This window comes from Chiloscyllium punctatum, chromosome 11 (assembly GCF_047496795.1).
Source record: "Chiloscyllium punctatum isolate Juve2018m chromosome 11, sChiPun1.3, whole genome shotgun sequence".
Taxonomy (NCBI): Eukaryota; Metazoa; Chordata; class Chondrichthyes; order Orectolobiformes; family Hemiscylliidae; genus Chiloscyllium; species Chiloscyllium punctatum.
The window spans coordinates 88,663,847-88,680,721 of NC_092749.1; the positions used below are offsets into that span (position 1 = coordinate 88,663,847).

The 16,875-nt window shown below is 42.8% G+C and overlaps 1 protein-coding gene across 4 annotated transcripts in view; it reads right to left on the bottom strand.

The window, feature by feature from the left end:
- Window positions 1–16,875, bottom strand: part of prkn (parkin RBR E3 ubiquitin protein ligase) — a 1,117,394-nt gene that overhangs the window by 678,627 nt on the left and 421,892 nt on the right. For 3 of the 4 annotated variants that reach the window (XM_072581208.1, XM_072581206.1, XM_072581205.1), the window contains exon 3: window positions 12,396–12,630. In XM_072581208.1, the coding sequence (XP_072437309.1) occupies window positions 12,396–12,630 (235 nt within the window). The remainder of the gene's footprint in view (window positions 1–12,395; window positions 12,631–16,875) is intronic. The other variant, XM_072581207.1, reaches the window with a different exon arrangement.

The window sequence follows — 16,875 nt, forward strand, 5'->3', positions numbered from 1 at the left end:
CTACCTTCCAACCCCCAGTCCATCCTTGGCCTCCTCCATTGTCAGAGTGAGGCCAAACAGAATGGAGGAACAAAACCTTATCTTTCGCCTGAGAAGCTTATAGTCCAATGGCCTCAACATTTGACTTCATCAGCTTCAAAATCCCTCCTCACCAAGCCTTATCCCATGTCTAACCTCACCCCTCCTCCTCACCTCCCTAACCTGTCCTAACCTGTCCATCTTCCTACATTTGAGAGAGGGTGCTTGTGGGGTGTGAGTGCGGGGGCATATATGTGAGCAGATGAGAGAAAGTTTGTGCATGAGAGAGGGTCTGCGTGGGTGTATGGGTCTGTAGGAGTGTGTGTTTGTGTGTGTGTATATGTGTGTGTGTGTGTGTGTGTGTGTGTGTGTATGTATGTGTGAGTGTGTGTACAGCACAGTGAGGTCACCTGTAGTATAACACGAACCCAAGGTCCCGGTTGAGGCCAACCCCATGGGTACTGAACTTGGCTGTCAGCCTCTGTTCGGCCACTTTGCGTTGTTGCCTGTCCTGTAGTCTGCCTTGGAGGATGGTAACCTGAAGGTCCAAGGCTGAATGTCCCTGACTGGGTGTTCCCGTCATTTCTTATTCTTGATGTGCATGTTGCAGTTTGGTGTAGTTTTGGTGTAGTGCTTGGTGTAGTTTTGCTGCTTTGCCTGTTTGGCAATGTCGCGTAACTGTACTGCTGCATCCTGAGTGCAAGCTGAGAGTGTGGACTCCATCTTAATTTCATGATTGTGGCGCCTGCTGTAGAGTTGGTGAACGAAATGATTTAGGGGTTTGCAAGAGTTGAGGTGGCAAAGTTTCTCCACATACTCTATGCTGTAGGTTGATTTGAATGGGCTCATGATCTGTAACCCTTTTTTCTGTGTCATTTTGCCAGTCAAGGTGACAAACTACACCATTTACATGCACACCAAGAACAAGAACTGGAGAAACTTGGCATCAAGACCAGCAGTCGCCAAGGCCCCGGTACCACAGTGGAAAATGTTATCACCACGGGGAACTCAATTGTCAACTTAGCGGATCACACCCTTTAACTGGAAGAGATTCAATTTCTTAGCACGGGGCTCAATTTCTGGTACCCATGGATCTTGCAGCAGACACAGAGGAGTTCATCAGATGAATGAGACTCTGGGAATTCTTTCAGGATGCCAGCAGTGATCCCAATGAGCCCACCGATGAACTGGAACAGTCATCACAGAGATCCGTAGAGGAGCGACCAAAGAAGGAGGCAACATGCACCCCACCAGAGGGCGCTGACCTGGGCTTGACATGTGTGCTCAAACTGTCAGGAAATATATAAATGCCAGATTCATCAGCCGCACCCACAAGGTAAAGCAAAACAAGGTAGGCCTCCATTCTGACAGAGCGGTTAGGAGAGAAGGTAGAGAGAAGCGAGGCTGTTGGGAAGGGTAAGTTTTCCCACTTAAAAAGGGACTTACCTCATGAGTTGGGCTTCCACTTTGACAGAGCAGCAAGGAGAGAAGCGAGTGCTACCGGGAAGGGTAAGTTCTCCCACTTAAAAAGGGACTTACCTCAAGAATCGGGCCTCCATATTGACAGAGCAGCGAAGAGAGCTGGAAAGAAGCGAGGGCTGCTGGGAAGGGTAAATCTTCCCACTTAAAAAGGGACTTACCTCGGGTGTGAGGCCTCCATTTTGACAGAGTGGTGAGGAGAGAAGATGAAGAGAAGCGAGGGCTGCCAGGAAGGATACGTTTTCCCATTTTTTCCTGTCCGGGAGCAGTGGGAGACACAGCGGAAGTGGAGACCAAGAGAGTGCCGGGAAGGTAAGGACTTAGTATATATTTGGGCTGCGGCTAAACCCAAGATACTACACATGTAGTATCTCCCTCCTGCCCACCTCCTCTAACCAGAAGAAAAAGACTCTATAAGGTAAAGCTTTTATTTTTTTTAATCTTCCTTTTTCATATATTTAAGTGAATTGTTTGGTTGTAGTTAGTTGTTATAAAGGTAGGCTTATAATGGCAGGGGCCCTCAGACCCATGGCATATGCCTCTTGCTTGATGTGGGAACTTAGGAATGTTGCTGACGTTCCTGACTCTTACGCTTGCAAGACGTGTGTCCAGCTGCAGCTGTTGTTTGACCGCATGACGGATCTGGAGCTGTGGATGGACTCACTGTGGAGTATCCGCGATGCTGAGGAGGTCGTGAATAGCACATTTAGTGAACTGGTCACACCATAGGTTAGAATTGCTGAGGGAGATAGTGAATGGGTGACCAAAACATAGAAAAAGAGTAAGAAGGCAGTGCAGGTGTCCCCTGCGGTCATCTCCCTCTAAAACAGGTATACTGTTTTAGATACTGTTGGGGGAGATGGCTCACCAGGGGAGGGCAGCAGTTGCCAATATCATGGAACTGTGGCAGGCACTGCTGTTCAGCAAGGTGGGAAAAAGACTCGTAGGACCAGAGTCATTGGGGATTATATTGAAAGAAGAGTAGACAGGCGGCTCTGTGGCCAAAAATGGGACTCCTGGCTGCAGAGCATTCTTAAAGGGGAGGGTGAACAGCCAGTTGTCTTGGTATATATAGGCACCAACGATATAAGTAAAAAATGAGATGAGGTCCTGAAAGAAGAATTCTGGGAACTAGGAGAGAAGTTAAAGAGGGTAAAGAAGGTAGCGATCTCAGGACTACTACCAGTGCCACATGCTAGCCAGCGTAGAAATGAAAAAAATAGGCAGGAAGAACATGAGGCTTGAGGGATGGTGTATGAGGGAGGGGTTCAGGTTTGTTGGACATTGGGACCAGTTCTGAGGAAGGTGGGACTATTACAAAATGGATGGTCTACATCTGAACCAGAGTGGAACCAATGTCCTTGGGAGAGTTTTTGCTACTGCTGCTGGGGAGGTTTTAAACTAATGCGGCAGGGGGCTGGGAACCAGAAGAGAAAACAAGTAGACAGCGAGATGGAAACTGGAGACTGTAAGAATCATGAAGTTAGCATTAATAAAATAGCATTAATAAGGGGAAGATGGGGCAGACAACAGATGAACGCAAAAGAACTGGTGGCCTGAAATGCACCTACTTTAATGCAAGGAGTACAGTGTGTAAGGCAGATGAACTTAGGGCTTGGATTGGCGCCTGGGAGTACGATGTTATTGCAATCACTGAAACTTGGTTGAAGGAAGGGCATGATTGGCAACTAAATGTTCCAGGATATAGATGCTTCAGACAGGACAGGAGGGAAGTAAAAGTGGGGGTGGAGTTGCACTGCTGGTCAGGGATGATATCACGGCTGTGCTAAAGGAGGACACTATGGAGAGCTTGGGTAGTGAAGCATTATGGGTGGAGCTGAGAAATAAGAAGGGTGCAGTTACATTGTTGGGGCTGTATTACAGGCCTCCCAACAGTGAGCGTGAGGCAGAAGAACAAATACGTAAGCAGATTTTGGAAAGATGTAGAGGCAATAGGGTAGTGGTGATGGGAGATTTTAATTTTCCCAACATTGACTGGGATACACTCAGAGGTCTGGATGGGATAGAATTTGTAAGAAGCGTCCAGGAGAGTTTTCTAGTGCAGTATGTCAATAGTCCGATGAGATTCTGGATTTGAGGTGCTGGAAAAGCACAGCAGTTCAGGCTGCTGATGAAGGGCTTTTGCCCGAAACGTTGATTTTACTGCTCCTTGGATGCTGCCTGAACTGCTGTGCTTTTCTAGCAGTTCTAATCCAGAATCTGGTTTCCAGCATCTGCAGTCATTGTTTTTACCTTTTAAATAGTCCGATGAGGGAAGGGGCCATATTGGACCTGTTATTGGGGAATGAGCCAGGACAGGTGGTAGAAGTTGCAGTCGGGGATTTCTTTGGGAACAGTGACCACAATTCTGTAAGTTTTAGAATACTCGTAGACAAAGATGATAGTGGTCCTAAGGGAAAAACACTAAACTTGGCCAAGGTCAATTATTTCAAAATTAGGCAGGAGCTGGGAAATGTGGACACAGCTATTTGAAGGGAAGTCTACATTTGATATGTGGGAGGCTTTCAAAGATAGATTAAAGATAGTGCAGGATAGGCATGTCCCATTGAAGGCAAAGGATAGGAAAGGCAAGATTCGTAAACCGTGGATGACAGAAGAAATTGTACGATTAGTCAAGAGGAAAAGGGAAGCGTACATAAGGTCCAGGCAGCTAAGAACAGAATGGGCCCTGGAGGAATATCGGAAGAGTAGGACCAGTCTTAAATGAGGAATCAAGCGGGCTAAAAGGGGTCATGAAATAGCTTTAGCGAATAAAATTAAGGAGAATCCCAAAGCATTTTATTCTTATCTAAGAATCAAGTGGGTACTTAAAGAAAGGGTTGGTCCATTAAAGGATAATGAAGGAAGCTGTATGTCGAAGCTGAGAGAATGGGTGAGATTCTGAATGATTACTTTGCATCAGTGTTCACTAAAGAGAGGAACATGATGAATGTTGGGATTAGAGATAGAAGTTTGATTAGTCTGGATCAGGTTGACATAAGTAGGGAAGATGTGTTGGCAAGGCTAGAGGTTATTAAGGTGGATAAATCCCCAGGACTGGATGGGATCTATCCCAGGTTGCTGAGGGAGGCGAGAGAGGAAATAGCTGGGGCCCTAGCAGATATCTTTGTGGCATCCTTAAACACAGATGAGGTGCCGGAGGACTGGAAGGTTGCTCATATTGTTCCCCCTGTACAAGAAGGGTAGTAGGGATATTCCGGGTAACTACAGACCAGTGAACCTGACGTCAGTGGTGGGAAGGTTGCTGGAGAAGGTACTGAGGGATAAGATCTAATGATATTTAGAAAAGAATGGGCTTATCAGTGATAGGCAATATGGTTTTGTGTGGGGGAGATCGTGCCTTACCAATTTAATAGAGTTCTTTGAAGAAGTGACCAAGTTGATAGATGAAGGAAGGGCTGTTGATGTCATATACATGGATTTTATTAAAGTGTTTGATACGGTTCTACATGGTAAACGAATAGAGAAAGTGAAGTCATGTGGTGTGCAGGGTGTTCTAGCTAGGTGGATAAAGAACTGGTTGCACAACAGGAGACAGAGAGTAGTAGTTGAAGGGAGTTTCTCAAAATGGAGAAAGGTGACCAGTGGTTTTCCACAGGGATCAGTGCAGGGGCCACTGTGGTTTGTGATGTACATAAATGATCTGGAAGAGGGCACTGTTGGTATGATCAGCAAGTTTGCAGATGACATGAAGATTGGAGTAGGAGAAAGCATAAGGAAATCAAAGAATACAGGAGAATATAGATAGACTGGAGAGTTGGGTGGCAAAGTGGCAGTTGGAGTTCAATCCAGGCAAATGTGAGGTGATGCATTTAGGCAAGTCTAATTCTAGAGCAAATTATACAATGAACGGAAGAGTCTTGGGAAAGGTTGATGAGCAGAGAGATCTGGGAGTGCAGGTCCAATGTACCCTGAAGGTTGCTGCACAGGTGGATAGAGTGGGCAAGAAGGCATATAGTATGCTTGCCTTCATCGGACAGGGTATTGATATAAGAGCTGGCAAGTCATGTTACAATTGTACAAGACATTGGTTCGGCCACATTTAGAATACTGTGTACAGTTCTGGTCGCCACATTACCAAAAGGATGTGGACGCTTTGGAGAGGGTGCAGAGAAGGGTTATGAGGAGGTTGCCTGGTATAGAAGGCGCTAGCTATGAAGAGAGGTTGAGTATATTAGGTTTGTTTTCATTAGAAAAAAGGAGATGGGGGGGGACCTGATTGAGGTCTACAAAATCATGAAGGGTATAGACAGAGTAGATAAAGATAAGCTTTTTCCCAGGGTGAAGGATTCAATAATGAGAGGTCATGCTTTCAAGGTTGAGAGGTGAAAAGTCTAAGGGGGATAAATGCGGCAAGTGCTTTACACAGAGGGTGGTGAGTGTCTGGAACGCGTTGCCAGCAGAGGTAGTGGAGGCAGGCACGGTAGACTCATTTAAGATGCGTCTGGACAGATGCATGAGTAGGTGGGGAACAGAGGGATACAAATGCTTAGGAATTGGGTGACAGGTTTAGACAGTGGATTTGGATCGGCTCAGGCTTGGAGGGCTGAAAGGCCTTTTCCTGGGCTGTAAATTTTCTTTGTTCTTTAGCACCCAATCACAACACAATGCCATCCATGCTCTCAAAACCAATCACAATATTGTCATCAAACCAGCAGATAAAGGAGGAGACATCATCATTCAGAATAAATAGTGGTACAGTGGCACGGTGGCACTTCACAGCGCCAGAGACCTGGGTTCAATTCCCGCCTCAGGCAACTGACTGTGTGGAGTTTACACATTCTCCCAGTGTCTGCGTGGGTTTCCTCCGGGTGCTCTGGTTTCCTCCCACAATCCAAAAAATGTGCAGGTTAGGCGAACTGGCCATGCTAAATTGCCCGTAGAGTTAGGTGAAGGGGTAAATGTAGGGGAATGGGTCTGGGTGGGTTACGCTTCGGCGGGTCGGTGTGGACTTGTTGGGTCGAAGGGCCTGTTTCCACACTGTAAGTAATCTAATCTAAATGGCCTATTGCAAGGAAGAAGTGTACCAACAACTAAAGAACCAGGAACACTACAGGCAACTACCAGCCTATCTGACCAAAAAGCACATCCATGAACTAAAAACATTGATCTATGATGCAGTCGTTCAGAGTTCCCTACACGCCCTCATCCCACGTACTTCTTGCGTAGGAGACTTCTACTGCCTACCGAAGATACAGAAAGCTAACACACCAGGACATCCCATTATATCAGGCAATGGGACCCTGTGTGAGAACCTCTCTGGTCATGTCGAAGGCATCTTGAAACCCATTGTACAGGGGACCCTAGCTTCTGTTGCGACACTACAGATTTCTTACAGAAACTCAATACCCATGGACCAGTCGAACCAGGAACATTCCTTGTCACAATGGATGTTTCAGCACTCTATACCAGCATTCCCCACAATGATGGCATCGTGGCTACAGCCTCAGTACTCAATACCAACAACCGCCAGTCTCCGGCACTATCCTACAACTCATCTGCTTTATCCTTGATCACAATGTTTTCACCTTTGACAACCAGTTCTTCATCCAGACACATGGAACAACTGTGCGGACCAAATCTGCACTCCAATATACCAACATTTTCATGTACAATTTTGAACAAGACTTTTTCTCTAAGCAGGACCTCCAACCAACACTATACACAAGGTTATATTGACGACATTGTCTTCCTCTGGACCCATGGCGAGGAGTCACTGTAACAACGATACAGGGATATCAACGAGTTTCATCCCATCATCAAACTCACCATTGACTATTCTTTAGTATCTGTCTCATTCTTGGACACATGCATCTCCATCAAAGATGGGCACCTCCGCTCCTCATTGTATCGCAAACCCACGGATAACCTCATGATGCTACACTCCTCTAGCTTCCACTCTAAACACATTAAAACAGCCATCCCCTATGGACATGCCCTATGTATACACAGGATCTGTTCAGATGAGGAGGAATATGACAGACACATGGAAGTACTCAAGCATGCTCTCATAAGAAGAGTACAAATGCTCAACTCATCGATCTCCAGTTCCGACGTGCTACTGCGATAAACTGTAATGACCTCGTTAGGAGACAGACATGAGTTGCAACCAATAGGGTACCCTTTCTGGTCGAGTACTTCCCAGGAGCCGAAAAGCTATGCCATGTTCTTTGCAGCCTGCATAACATTATCAATGAGGATGAGCACCTCGCCACGATCTTCCCCACACCTCCACTTCTTGCCTTTAAACAACCACCAAACTTCAAACTGATCATTGTTCGCTGTAAACTCCCTGGACTTCAGGACAACACCATACAACCTGTCCCGGCAGCTGCTGCAAGACGTGTCAGAATGTCGACATGGATATCACCATTATGCGTAGGGACACCACCCACCATGTACGTGGCAGGTGCTCATGTGACTCTGCCAACGGTGCCTATTTCATATGTTAAAGGCAAGGATGCCGTGAGGCATGGTACATTGGCAAGACCAAGCCCACCCCCCCCCCCCCCCCCCACACACACATACACACACACACACACTCTTCTGAACCAACACACCAACGCAGACAGTCTCTCATCCACAAGCTCTCTCTCATACACTCATGCATACAACCCCCCCCACACTCACATACACACATATAAGTTTGTGGAGTGAATTTGTACTTGCAGAATTACATTTTATTTTGCACAAAAATTGCATAAACCCATGAAAAATTCTGTGAATCCCACTTTAGAAATAGAATCAGCCTGACCTAACATTGGGACACAGACAGACTTTAACTTCACACCTTCAATGCATTATCTGAGCTGAGATGATACCTATTATTAAAAGCTATCTTGCGAATGTAACTTTAAAAAAGTTCTGGGATTTACATATGAAGGAACTGAAACTAACATAATTTTTCTAAAAGATGAAAGACACAAGCTAAATTTGTTTAATATTACATTCCATGACACTGCAATCCTATTGCAATAAATTCTGTGTCGTATGATTCTGCTCCACAACCACCCAATGAAGAAAAGCTAATCCTTTCTTTTATAATCTATGCCTGTATTAGTAAACCTTAGGATATGGTATGCCTTATTGATTTCTCTCAATCTGTCCTACCATCTTTAAGTATGGTGGCAGCAAAACTACCAGATGGATCTTACACCATCCCAAACTGCAGTGAGGAATCATCATACCACATGATGGCAATGAGTTGCAATATACAAGGCACTGGCAGCTATCTGTCAGAGACTGGTTGAGCAAACAGTCAGTAGTTGGATAGTCTTGGCTATAAGCCCTTAGCATGGTTTTTAATGTCTGGTGCCACCTTTCTAGCGCCTCCTGCATTTCTGGATGTATGCAGTAGGCTTGAATTGTTTTATTTCTAAGCTGTCCATAACATCCTTGAACAATTTTGATGTAAAATTTGACTCTTGACCTGACTGCATCTCTGTGGTTGTCTGTATCTAGTAAAAAAAATTGAGTAACTCTTCTACAATCCTTTTAGCTGCGATATTGTGCTATGGAATGGCTTCTGAAATCTAGCGGACACATCCATTATTGTCAACAAACACTGATTTCCACTTTTTGTTTTAGGTTGGGGTCCCACACAATCAATTAAGACTCTTGTAAAAGGTTCCTCAAATGCAGGAATTGATATTAAAGGTGCAGATTTTATTACTGCCTGAGGTTTTTCAATTACCTGACATGTATGACATGTCTGGCAAAATTCAACTCCATTCTTATGCAGTCCAAACCAGTCGTAATATTTTGTATTTTAGTTTGAATTTATCTTAAATGACCTCCTACTGGGAATTAATGTGCTTCCCGCAACACCCCCTTTGTATAACCCACTGGTAATATGCTTTGATGAACTTCTGCCCATTTCTCATCTGCCTGAATATGTGATGGTCTCCATTTCCTCATTAAGACATCATTTTAAGAAAGTAGCACATAGAGATACATTCAGATTCTTCTTCTGTATATGCTTTTTGATAGGATTGCTTCAGTTTTTCATCTTTCTGTTGTAACTCAGTTAATTTCTCTGAACTAAAATTATCCTCCACCTGCACCTGTTTTGTCTCAACCATCAACTTCCTTATCTCTATTCTTTGATTTCTCCTCCTGTTTCAACTGGTGACTTTGTGACCTTGTTACCACACAGTCAGGAAAAATCCTAAGATATGCTTCTTGTAAGACCTCAGTTGCCTGATTTTCCACTGGCTTTTCAACCACAGAGGGCAGCACTCCAACCTGTGAACTAGCTGTATCATTAGCAGGGATGAACCGAATTCCTGCAGCCGAGAGCTCTTCCATTATCCCTCCCACGACTTCTCCATTTCTCACTGGACACTCTAACCTCACTCGACATAATTGAATAATCCTCATCTCACCGTGAATTCCACGTACTAACACTTTTTCTGGCTTCACTTCTCCTCATCTCTCAACATCAAAAACTGACACAATCCTGCATCTCTTAATACTGTTACCACTTGATTTGATGCTCCTGGCCTTACCTTCACAAGTAAATAGTTTAAGAAGATCAGGCACTTCCACCTTAATCGATCTTCAAACAGGTTGGACATTCTGGTGCAGCTTTTTAGCTTCCACTGTGCTTTCCTTTATCACTTCAACAAAATTCACTGCCTTATCCTGTTTTCATACATCTGTCTTCTCAGTGCTTTTCCTATCCCATCAACACTGTGATTTCATGTGGCCTACTTTATTGCAGTGAAAACACCACAGCTTTTTAACTTGCTTTTCCCCTTCATGCATTTCCTTTTTACCCTGTAGTAAGTAATCTTTATGACCTTCATCGAGATCTATTTTCCCCAATTTCTATCCTTCATGATTGAAATTGATGTTGGAAGCCAAACTTTGATTTATGAACTAACTTATAATCATCAGCCATTTCAGCTGCTAATCTTGCCGTTTTAGCTCTCTGCTCTTCCACATGAGCACTCAGTATTTCAGGAAGTTAGTTTTTGAACTCCTCTAAAATAATTGTCTCTCTAAGATTGTCATAGGTTTGCTCTATTTTTAATACCCTTATCCACCTGTCAAAATTACTTTGATCCTTTCAAATTCAATATTTCTCCTTAGATTCCTGAAACCTTGTCTGTAGGCTTCAGGCACAAGCTCATCTGCACTTAAGATGGCTTTCTTCACCTCCTCATATTCCCCAGATACCTCCTGTAATAGTGATACAAATACTTCACTAGCTCTACCTACTAGCTTTGTTTGGATCAACAAAACCCACATGGTCACTGGCCACTTTATTTGTTTAGCCACGTTCTCAAATGAGATGAAAAGAGCTTTGACATACTTCTCGTCAAATTTAGCCAATGCTTGGACATCCTTAAACAGATCCCCACCATGCTTTTGGCTACGATGGGTTTGCTCACCTTCACTAAGCCTACCTTCCACCTTCAGCTCCACCCTTTCAAGCCGGCTTTCCTGTCTAAGTACCGATTTATGAAGTTCAAACTCTTGCTCTTTCTCTCTTTCCTCTCCCTCTTTCTCCTTTTTTTCTTCCTCTTTCTCCCTTTCTTCTGCTAGGGCCTTCCCCTCCTTTGCCTTTTGTTCTGCTAAAGTGATTCTGTCCTTTTTGTTTTGCTCTGCCAGGGCAATTTGTTCTTTTTCTCTTTCCTCTGCTTTTAATCAAAATTCAAAATGCTTCATTTTTTTCTCTTGTTTTTGCCTCTAACTCAAACCGCTTCATTTTCAATTGAATTTTAGCCACTTCCAAAGATTCTGATGGTGTTTCTAGCAAATTTAAATGCTGAGCTAATGCTGCAATTATACCTCCCTTTCTCATGGATGAAGACAACTCCAATCCCAGGTTGTCTGCCAATTCCAGCAGCTTTGCCTTGCTCACCTTTTGAAAAGCCCCAAAGTCACTTTTTCCACCCTCAGAAAACTCCTAGTGACTGAAAGAGCTATTACTGTTTAAACCAACCGAATTCAACACCCAGAACAAAGGACGGTAACACCTACCACTCGCCGCCTTTGAGTCCAACAACCCAAATCCCAAATTGGAACTAAAGAAAAAACCCCAATGAGAGCCCCCAATTTGTTATGGACCAGGCCAGACCCCCTCAAAACAATTTAAGAAGATAGTCTAGACCCTAACTTTTCCTTATTTTAAAGGCAGATGTGAAGTGGATATTCCAGACGTGATGGAGCTGGTCAAACCACTCAGCTTTAAGCTAAACAGAATTTATTTAAACACGACAGTTGAAACACGAACAAAAGAAAACAGAATTTAGAATAACTTAACTATTTGAAAACTCAACTGACTCGATATAGCAACATAACTAAAGAGCTGTTCCAATTACTGTAACATCCCATAAACACATTCCTTGGCAAAAGGTAAACTCAAACTCAGGTTCTTACAGGCAGGAGAGATTTCAGAGAGAAAGCCAGTCAGGAACCGTTTTGTGAAGCTTGGAACCTTTCTCCACTGCAGCAGCTTCTGACTCCACCAAACCAGAGAAAGCCTGAACTGGGAGAACTGACTACTCCCCTGCCATTGTTAAACTAGGCTCTTGCCCAGACATTTTGGCACCCCTGTCTTTATGACCTCTCTTAAAAAAAAACCCAAGGACAAAATAAAGTCCTAGGATTGTCATAATGTCTCTCTGCCCTTCATCTATTTTCTCCTTCTTTATGCTGTATTTCAGTTCCCCTACCTTTGCACAATTTGCTTAAGCCCTCTGCGACTAATTAGAAGGTGAGGTGCAACATGTCATCCGGAAATAGGTACCCCTTGCCTCACAGTCAATCTCAAAGGTAGAGCATGAAGAAAGGTCAGAAGAAAAAGTTTAAATTGATTCAAATGTCAGGGGTATGTTGTGTAATTTTTTTTAAAACTCTTAGGTATTTACCTGAAGATTCATAGCAGCTAAGATGACCCTGACCTCCATTTCCAAGGACAGCTTTGAGATTCTTAGGATGACTTGGAAAGACAGATGCACTGAGATCCATCTGAGTTAAGATGTCTGCTTTACCTCCATTTCTTTTCCCCGGAATGCCAGTGGTTGTATCAGTAGGTGGGTTTTGAGTTAGTTGAGAAGTGGTTTGGACCACATGAACAGTACTTTGCTGGATCAGGCCACAACTCTATAAGCAGAAAAAGAGAACTAATCAAATTCAAAGTTCAGAATGGGCAATAAATTATTTAGAAGGGATTTTGATCTAGAAATCATCTTTTTTCTCATATCAGCTTACCAACAATAATTCAGAAGGAAATTTATACGAACATATAGAAGCATTTTTATATGAACACTTTAAACACATATCACTGCTTTAAGCTATCAAACTTACATCAAGAAGTAAAGTGCAAAGTTCCTGCTTTGAATGCAATAAAAAGACACACCAAATTAGACAGGGGCAGACTTGTGGACTAATGTATTTAAAGTTTACATCTTTCTTCCTTTGTATATATTTACATATATCTACACTTTCTTCATGGGAGTTTAAAAATTCATGGGAGTAAATTTAGATAACCATTGAAGTTCTGCATGAGAATCTCAATGAGTGGTTACTTCATCCATTTTCATGCACTATCATTTATTGAATACCCCTCATCACCCTTGAACTGAGTGGTTTGCAAGGCTGTTTCAAAGAGCAGTTAATCACATTACCGTGGAACTGGAATCAGATGTAGCCCAGATTAGGGAAGGATGCCAGACTTCCTCCTCTGAAGGATTTTACTTACAAGACAGCATTTTACAACAAGCAATGATTGGTCACTATTACTGAGACTAGCCTTCAGTTCCACATTTTATTAATTGATCTTAAATTCTACAAACTGTTGTGGTGGAATTTGAACATGAATCTGTGTTATTCATCCAGTGATATTACCACAACAGCACCAGTATGCAACATCAGGCACACTCATAAAGTATAACAAATGGTGCATACCATTTCATGCCACCCGCTCATTATAATTATTTCTGCACACATATATCAGCAGGGAACGTAATTTATATTTATCTGCAATATCTGCAGCAAGCCAGCACATTTTGAGAGGGAGGTGGATTCTGACTGGAGCATGTGATGGGTGTCACTGTGCAACTGAATCTGACTTAAAAATGAATGAAGAATGGCTGACCATAGCCATTCTTTGGTTTGCTGTGCTAGCTGTAATACGTCATGGCTTCCACCAGGATAGTGAACCTGCATTGACACTGCTATGGTCATACACCAGCTTCACATTTAGGAAGTAGAAATCTTTTCAGTTCAGGTGACTGGAAGAGTTGGTATTAAACACTTGAAAAGCAATGTCTTTGCAATTATTGGCACCCTGAACCATGGAGAGACTTTCAGTTTTCGAAAACACTTGTGCTCATTCCACCTAATTCTGGAAAATGGGAGTAATATGGAGTTATTCCTCTTTGCATAGAAAGCTTCAATGACCTCCCTTGTGCAACAGTGTACAATAAGTCCAGCAGCAGCCTGAAAGGAATCAGATACATTTAAGTTCAAGTCAGTTTCAGAGCCTCTAAAATGTGATCCTTGCCCTGCTCTGCAATTGCCACTGTAGCAGTTGGAAGATTTCAGTGACAATCTCCATAATGAAGCACTGGCATCTCTAAAAGAGATCACTGCAGAAGTTTAGATGGAAAGTTACTCCATGAATACCCTGGAGAAATTAGTTCTGATTTCTTGCTGCCAGTTTCTTTCCTGTCCCTTCCCCTTCTAGCAGCTTGTCATCTGCATCCAGCTTGAGTACAGTATTGACCATTATTAAAGATAAATCATTATATTATTCAAGTAAAACTAAAGGAGTGAAGAACTTTCAGCAAAACATACATAGAAACTGATACAACAAGTGACAAGGGTTTGCGTGATTACCTTGATCAATCAAAAAAATGTAAGACAGATAGATCTTTGTGTTTCATCCAGAGTGATGTTTTGAAATAATACAAATACTACAATGTCTGAATAAATCTTCCTTTATCATTTAGGTTGTAGAAGTCCTTAAAACCTTAGTGAAGTATAAAATCATACAAAATAGGAGGCATTTGTCCCATTGCGCCATTTTGAATCTTTGAAAGAGCTATTGAATTCACTCCACTCACAAGGCTCCTTCATTCAGAAGGCAGCTTCCAAACCACTGAACTCTACCACTTAGAAGGACAGCAGATACAAGTGGTCAGCAGCAACTGAAAGCTCCCCTCCAAGCCACACACCATTCTGATTCAGATTTATAATCACCATCCATCCCTTCACTGTCACTCAGCCAAAATGCCTAATTTCTTTTCGTAACACTACTTTGGCTGTGCCAACACCATATAACCTGCATCTGATCAAGAGGGCAGCTAACCAACAACTACTCAAGAAAACAACTCACCACCACCTTCTCAAGGGCATTCAGGAATGGTTTTGGCGAGTGAAGCTCACATTCTATGAAAGGAAAACTAAAGCTTTCCTGTTGAAATAGAACATGCTTGGGAGAATAAGCAGATAGAATTTTATAGTATAGAAGGAGGTCATTTGATCCGTCGTACTGGCTCCTAAAAGGCTCTATCTAGTTCCATTCTCCAGCTCGATCTCCATAGTCCTCTAAATTCATCACTTACGAATACATACTCAGCTTTCTTTTGAAACCTCCCATGGTATCTGCTTCCACCACTCTTCCAGGCTGTGCATTCCAAATGCTAATAATTCTCTAAGAGGTCTTTCCACATCTCACTCCAGCTCCTTGCTGATAGTCTTGAAATTATGACGCCTCACTGCTGACATACCAACGAAAGGAAACAGAATATCATTCTTTGACCTCACAAAACTGTTAGTAATTTTGAACACCTCAATAAGGTCACCTCTTAATCTTCTCTACACGAAGAGAATAAGCCCAATTTCTCTAATCATTCCTTATATCTAAAATCCATCACTCGTTTAAATCTCCTTTTCACTTTTTCCAGCGCTTTAAAATCCTTCCTTAGATAAGGTGCCCAGAATTGAACATAATACTTCTAATGTGGTCTGACCAATGATTTGCAGAGCTGTCGCATCACTTCCTTGCTTTGATACTCTACGCCTATATTGATTCACCAAAGGATTCCATAAGCCTTCTTAAGAACTGTTTCAACTTAACTGGCCACCTTCAGAAAATTATGCACTTCAACCCGAGGTCCCGCTGAGCCTGTACTCCCTTCACAATTATGCCATGAAGCCAGTATTGTTGCTCTGTGTTTCTTCAGCCAAAATGCATTACCTAACTTTTCTCTGCACGGAAATTCATCTGCCAGGTCTCTGCCCATTTGGCCAACTTGGCAATCTCCCATTGAAGTCACCCAGGATCATTGTCACAATTCACTATTTTCAATAGCTTCGTGTCATCTTCAAATTTAGAAATTTTGCTCTCAACCCTCATCTTATAATCATTAATGTAAAACAGAAAAAAGGAAGGGTCCCAACACTGATCCCTGGGGAACACAATTTTCAACTCGTCTCCAAGCTGAGGAATATCCATCTATACCTACCCTCTGTTTCCTGTCTTTTAGCCAACTTCTAAACCATACTGCCAGGAACCCATCAATCTCAAACATTTCTAATTTACTAACTAATCTGCCATGTGGCACTATATCAAATGTTTTCTGAAAACTTCACAGCACTACCCTCATCTACTGTCAGTATAACCTTGTCAATAATGCAATTAAATTTGTCAGACATGCCCTGCCCTTGACAAAGCCATGCTGACTATACAGCATTAACTTATTTTTCCCTAAGTATATTTACCTTATCCCATATTATGGCCCCCACTAGTTTTCACGCTATTTATGTCAAGTTGACAGGGCTGTAGTTTCCTGGGTTATCCTTTACAACAGCATCACATTTGTAATCTTCTAGTCTCCTAGGACTAACCCTGAGTTCAGCGAGACTTGGAAAATTACTGTCAATGGTTCCACAATTTACTCCCTTACCTCTCGCAGCAAGCAAGGAAGTGCGCCATCTGGGCCTGCTGACTTCTCTACCTGGATTGCTGCCAGTCTATTTAGTACTTTTTCTTTATCTATTGCTAAACTGCTCAGTTGCTCAACACCTACATTTTCAATTGGGCCATTGTCACGAGCTTGGTAAAAACAGAAGCAAAGTAGTCACTTCCTACCTCGACTGTACCCTTTGCTTCAGTGAGCAGCTTACCCTACTTGTTCCTGATGGGCCCCATTCTTTCAATAATCTTTTACTACTAATATGTTTGAAGAACGTTTTGCTATTTGTTTAGTGCAGCCTGCAATCCTTTCCCCACTTCCTTTTAGACTCCCTTAGACCAGTCTGAGCCTCTCTTCCGAATTTGAGACACTCTTCCTCATGTCCATTGCATTATTATTCCAATATCCAGCATATGCCTCCTTTTCC